The 6000-nt window shown below is 35.3% G+C and overlaps 1 protein-coding gene across 5 annotated transcripts; it reads left to right on the top strand.

Moving 5' to 3' along the window:
• Positions 1-454: 454 nt before the first annotated feature.
• LOC136235127 (pentatricopeptide repeat-containing protein At1g08070, chloroplastic) lies at positions 455-5466 on the top strand. Of its 5 annotated transcripts, none has more exons than XM_066024674.1 (4): positions 455-2781; positions 3091-3141; positions 3249-3303; positions 3380-5466. In XM_066024674.1, the coding sequence occupies exon 1, from the start codon at positions 646-648 to the stop codon at positions 2455-2457; it is 1812 nt and encodes a 603-aa protein (XP_065880746.1). In that variant the 5' UTR covers positions 455-645; the 3' UTR covers positions 2458-2781; positions 3091-3141; positions 3249-3303; positions 3380-5466. The 5 variants fall into 5 exon arrangements, with proteins under 5 accessions (XP_065880746.1, XP_065880726.1, XP_065880729.1 ...); XM_066024654.1 differs by having other exon boundaries at positions 3091-3303; positions 3380-3494; positions 4254-5460; XM_066024657.1 differs by having other exon boundaries at positions 3091-3303; positions 3380-3494; positions 4804-5457.
• Positions 5467-6000: the final 534 nt, after the last annotated feature.

A 6000-nucleotide genomic window follows, 5' to 3' on the forward strand; every position in this document is an offset into this window, starting at 1 on the left:
TTTTTCATATCTAAATTTAATACTATTTTAGAAATAATAAATATTAAATAGTAAAACCAATATATTATTAACTACAATGCAAGTCATATAATAATAACCTAAAGCTAAGAAAGAATCATCAAATAACACAGAAGCAGAAGTTGGAGCGTTAAAATAACACACGTGCTTCGTGAAGGGAACCAAGCTGCAGACTGGATGGCAGATTTCGCAGGAAAGAATCATTTGGGCTATCGTGAGTTTGATGCGCCTCCTGTAAGCCTCCAGACCATTCTTAAAGATGACCGACTAGGTCGGACAACCAGAAGAATGGGCAATTTTAGCTTTTAGTTTTCCTTTGCTTTGGGCTTTGCCTTCCTTGTTACAAAAAAAAAAAAACAAACAAACAAAAGAGAGCAAATAATATTGTTAAGAAAGGTAGTGTCCACTTAATCCAGAATTGACCGAAGATGAAAAACCAATTCGCTAAATGAGTAATAAGAGCAACCTAATTTGACTTGTTTCTCCATACCTACTCAGAAAAGTGGATCCGTCGAGAAACATCCCCAGGTTCTATCTCCTTGTCTAAGCTGACTGATTAAGTAGCCCACCTTAAGTTTCATCTCAATATGAAATCAGACATTGCTTCCAACATTTATCTGCTTAAAAATGGCTAAAATTGCTTCAACTTTAGCAACAAAGTTGCCTCACAGACTTCTCGAAGACAAGATCATCTCTCTTTTGCAATCATGTAAGACCCCAGAACACCTTCATCAAACCCATGCGCATATTATCGTCCATGGAATTGAATGCAACGACTATATTATTCCAAGATTAATAGTCGTTTGTGCAGCTTTCAAGAGCATGGAATCTGCCCGCAAAGTGTTCGATCAAATTCCTTACCCAAGTGTCTCAATTTGGAATGCGATGTTTAAGGGCTACTCCCAAAATACATTTTACAGGGAAGCTATTGTTTTGTTTGGCAAAATGAAAAACATGGATATAAAGCCTAACTGCTTTACTTTCCCAATTGTTCTTAAATCGTGTGTGAAGATTAATGCTTTCACGGAAGGGAAAGAAGTGCATTGCTATGTGATAAAGAGTGGATTTAGAGCGAATTTGTTTGTGGGCACTATGTTAATCGATTTGTATTCTAGCGTAAGAATTATAGGAGCTGCTTATAAGGTGTTCAATGAGATGTTGGAGAGAAATGTGTTTGCTTGGACGTCAATGATTAAAGGTTTCATTTCTTGTGATGATATAGAAACTGCACATCGCCTTTTTGATTTAGCTCCTGAACGTGATATTGTCTTGTGGAACACTGTTATCTCGGGTTATATTGAGAAAGGGGATATGTTAACAGCGCGGGAGCTTTTCAGTAGGATGCCAAGGAAGGATGTCATGTCTTGGAACACAATTTTAAGTGGTTATGCCAATAAGGGTGATCTTCAGGCCTTTGAAAGACTGTTTGATGAAATGCCTGAAAGGAATGTCTTTTCTTGGAATATATTGATAGGAGGCTATGCACGTAATGGTCATTTTTTAAAAGTATTGAGTTCCTTTAAGAGTATGTTAGTTGAACGCAATGTGGATCCGAATGATGCCACACTTGTGACAGTGCTATCAGCATGTGCACGACTGGGTGCTCTTAATTTGGGCAAGTGGGTGCATGTATTTGCTGAGAGTAATCGCTATAAGGGAAATGTATATGTTGGGAATGCTTTAATTGACATGTATGCGAAATGTGGTCATTTGGAAAATGCGCTCAATGTGTTCAAAAGCATGGAAATCAAAGATTTGATTAGCTGGAATACCCTGATTGGTGGTTTAGCGATACATGGGCGAGGAGCTGAAGCATTAAGTTTGTTTTCACAAATGAAAATTGCTGGAGAAAAGCCAGATGGAATCACCTTTATAGGTGTTTTATGTGCTTGCTCACACATGGGGTTGATTGTAGATGGCTTTTTATATTTTCAATCCATGACTGATGACTATTCAATTGTGCCTCAAATAGAGCACTACGGATGTATGGTTGATATGCTAGCCCGAGCTGGGCATCTAGCTCAGGCTGTGGATTTTGTGACCAAGATGCCTATGGAAGCAGATGCTGTTATTTGGGCTTCTTTACTTGGGGCTTGTAGGATTTACAAAAATGTTGAATTGGCTGAATTGGCACTTCAAAAGCTCATAGAATTTGAGCCTAAAAACCCTGCAAATTATGTGATGCTTTCCAACATATATGGTGATCTTAGAAGGTGGAAAGATGTTGCACGATTTAAAGTTGCAATGAGAGATACAGGATCCAGAAAAATACCAGGATGTAGCTTAATTGAGGTGAATGATGGTGTTTTTGAGTTTTATTCTCTAGATGAGAGGTTGCCTGAGAGTCAGTTAATATATACAACCTTGAGGGGTTTGACGAAATTGTTGAAATCATCAGGATATGTGCCAAACATTATAGAGTTTGAGCAAAGGAGGTGATGTTAGGATGTTCTGCTCCAGAAGCAGTCAATTGTGTTATTAATGTCTCCCAAGTCTTTTCCTATGTGGGTTCCAAGAATATATTGCAGTGGAAATTTAATTGCTGCCCAACTGATGTTACTACTGCAATTAACGTTGCACGAAGGGATGATAACGGATTTTTGTAGGTGTCAATGAGAAAGTACTTGTTTTAAATATCTTGAGCCACTGCTGTCAGCTATTGAGGAAGCACAACGACAAGGTGTTTCGTAGAATCAACGAGGTTCTGGTCCAATGGCTAACCCTTCATATCCTTTTAACTTGAGAACAGGCTCATTTTTTCAGGTGGGAAGTAATGTTATGTGCCAGCAGCTGCCTATAATGTTATTAATATGTGTCCAATATGTCTTAAGTTTGTATCATAAGTCTTTTCATATTTGTCATACTTGTTCTAAGTGTTCCCTATGTAATAAAAATGCCTGTCACTGTTGATAACTGCATTAAAGGCAGTTAAACAGCAGTTATAAGTTCTAAAAACAGGGGTGCAATATGTCAGAAGGAGTAAGAAGTAGGCGGAAAAAGAATTTCAGTCTTCTATTTTTGAGAGATAGGATGGTTCTCTCAAAACTGAGCCATTGTTTCTATTCTTTATAGGTTCTAAGGGAGGACGAGCAGCAATACAATTCCTTTCCCAAGAGCACATAGGTGATCTTATATGCTTTTTGCATATCCAGTCTTCCTACTAAAGTTCTACCATACTTTAAGGGAGCTTCTGATGATGCGCTCTTCCAATATTTGGTGTGTTAAATTAGCATTCCCAGTTTTAGAATCAACCTTCAAATATGGCTGCTAATGCTCACAAAAGGAGTAAGAATACTGACTGCATCTAAATGGATACTGATATAGTTGGTTTAGCTCTTCACACATGGTTTTATTTTCACAGGAAATCCGTGGTACCATATGATAGACTTGTCCTTCTCTTCAGTGCTTGATATCAATGGTATGTCTACCAGGCTTCAACTCTGTTCCAGTGGTTTTCTGACAAAATGTTGGACAAGGTACTCATCGAAACCATTGCATCACTATCCCTCAATTGTGGGATTAATCTTCAATAGAATGTTCCTATATCTAATGCCTGCCTGTTTTTGAGTTTTGTTAACTGAATATTTGTTGTCAATTACTCTGGAAATACTACTGATATGGGGTTTGTTTGGTGATGCTGTGATGATTTTGAATTTTCTGACTCAAGTTTGGAAGGTTGCAGTGTATGGGTATCTCAGTATAACATATTTGTTACTCTTCTGCACTAACTTTATGTGTTTTCACACAAATATGGTTGGCTTCAATAAATGGTGTCGAGTTGTTTGAAAGGACTGTTAATTGATTTCTAATTAAACTTAGTGTCAGTTTGTTTTCATTTTTTGGAACTACTTTTTCGAGGAGATAAAAGGCCTTATGTAAAATTTCGAAAATGCTGCTTTTAGCAAACCAAAAAAAAAAAATCAACTAATATATACTGCCTAGGAACCCTAATTGTAAAAGGTTTGTTTGGTTAATTGATTCATATCTGCACTTTTGTTTCCTTTTTGTTTTTCTTTTACATTTAGAAATCATTGCTTATACCATTATGGTAATGACCATTCATTTAATTCTGTTTCCCGTCTTAGGCTTAGGCAACCTTAGAAAATTATCAACAATAATTAATTAGATTATAATGAGATGGTAGCTACTTTAAACAATCTTTTCAGTTACTTATATGAATCAATAATACTGCAACTGATACATTTAAGTTGGCTATGTAATGATCCGGTCCGGAGTGGGTGGCGCTCGGGTAGAAAATTTGATTAAGGAGCAGCTCTAAGGGACGACGATGGGGCAAGAATCAACTGAATCACGCATAAAAAAAATAGAGAGTGAGTTGACTGTGTTATATTAGTAAGATGTGTTTCTAATATATGTAGACGTGTGTTAAAGCAGTGGGGTCCAAGTTGTTGGCTTTGTCCAAAGCAGCCAAAATCTACACAATATTGGATTTAGGTTCAATTCTTTTATCACTGAAAAAACTGAACTGAACTGAACTGACAGACTAGATAGAAGATGGTGGACTTGTAATGGTCCGGTCTGGAGTGAGTGGAGATGACCGCGTTATATTTAATTTCCGATATGCGATTCAGTTTATGTTTACCTTCATTGTCATTCTTTACTTGCTCAAGTTGTTTACTTGGGACCGGATCATTACGGGCTAAATTGAAATGATTGGATAGGATTATAGACATGGTTTGAAGAATATAGTAATGATTTGATTATTTTTCTTTGAGGAAGGATTAATGATACTTTATCTCCTTGTTTGGTATTTGTTTTGGGAAGGAATGTAATTCAATTTTCATGTGGGGAAGAAATCAAAGAAGAAAATTCATTGATTTGCTTTAAAACAAAAGGGATTTGAAGAAATTCATGTAAGAGTTTGATTTCAAATAAATAATGCAATAAAGAAGAAGTGAAGAAGCCCAAGTGGATGCAACTGCTTAGCTTTTGGGCCCAAGGCAATTCATAAACAATATGAGAGGCCCAAAAGGTAATTAAGCCCAATTTTACTGTTTTGTTTGAATAATACAGATAAGCCGTGGTCTTGTTGAAATATTAAAAGAGATTAATTAAGAAAATCTATCTCTTCCCATAGCATAGTCATTTTAATTATATATTTATTTCCGGAAGCTTCTTCACAAAATGTTGTTGTTGTTGTTGTAGTCATCCCAACTCAGATACCCCTAGACCTAGTTTTTTTAAGAATGGAATGGAAGAGAAGTAGATGTACATGTACATGTACAATAATTGACTATTTTATTTTCTTCTTGACGTTTGTGGGTTCCACTCTGGTTAACTCTATTCCTTCAACTAATCAATTTAATTTAGACTTACTTGTTTTGTTTTGTACGTATTATGTTCTACATGCTGTATTTAATTAATTTAATGATTATGTCATCTAATTGTATTATTAAAATTATAATCATAATAATAAACAGCTTCATTTGCTTAATCAAATATGATGTGTATTCTGCTTTTTAAATATGATTGCTAGACTTGTAATAAGGACAAGTGGAGTGCAATCTGAGCAAGTTATATTATCAGACTAATATACTATTATTATTATTAGAGGTGGCAAAATGACACACGACCCGATTACACGACACGAATTTTTAGTGTTAGTGTTGAGCTTAATAGGTAATGTGTCATTTTTGGGTTGACACGAAACTGACACGCAAATTTTTGGGTTGGGTTAGTGTTGATATGTGAACCCGAAAACGACACGAAATGACACGGATATTGAAAATTATTGTTATATTCTCTCGTATTTTTTATGTCACTTTATTAATAAAAATAATAAAATTATAATTAATAATTACAAATATTGATTTGAATTTCCTAAATTGTTATAAACACATTACATGACCCTCTAACATGATATTATCGAACTTTTCGATAATTAGTGTTAATATATTAATCTAAAAATGATATAAAATGTTTAAAAACGGTAACATATCTTCTTATATTTTTAAGAGTTAT

This window comes from Euphorbia lathyris, chromosome 1 (assembly GCF_963576675.1).
Source record: "Euphorbia lathyris chromosome 1, ddEupLath1.1, whole genome shotgun sequence".
Taxonomy (NCBI): Eukaryota; Viridiplantae; Streptophyta; class Magnoliopsida; order Malpighiales; family Euphorbiaceae; genus Euphorbia; species Euphorbia lathyris.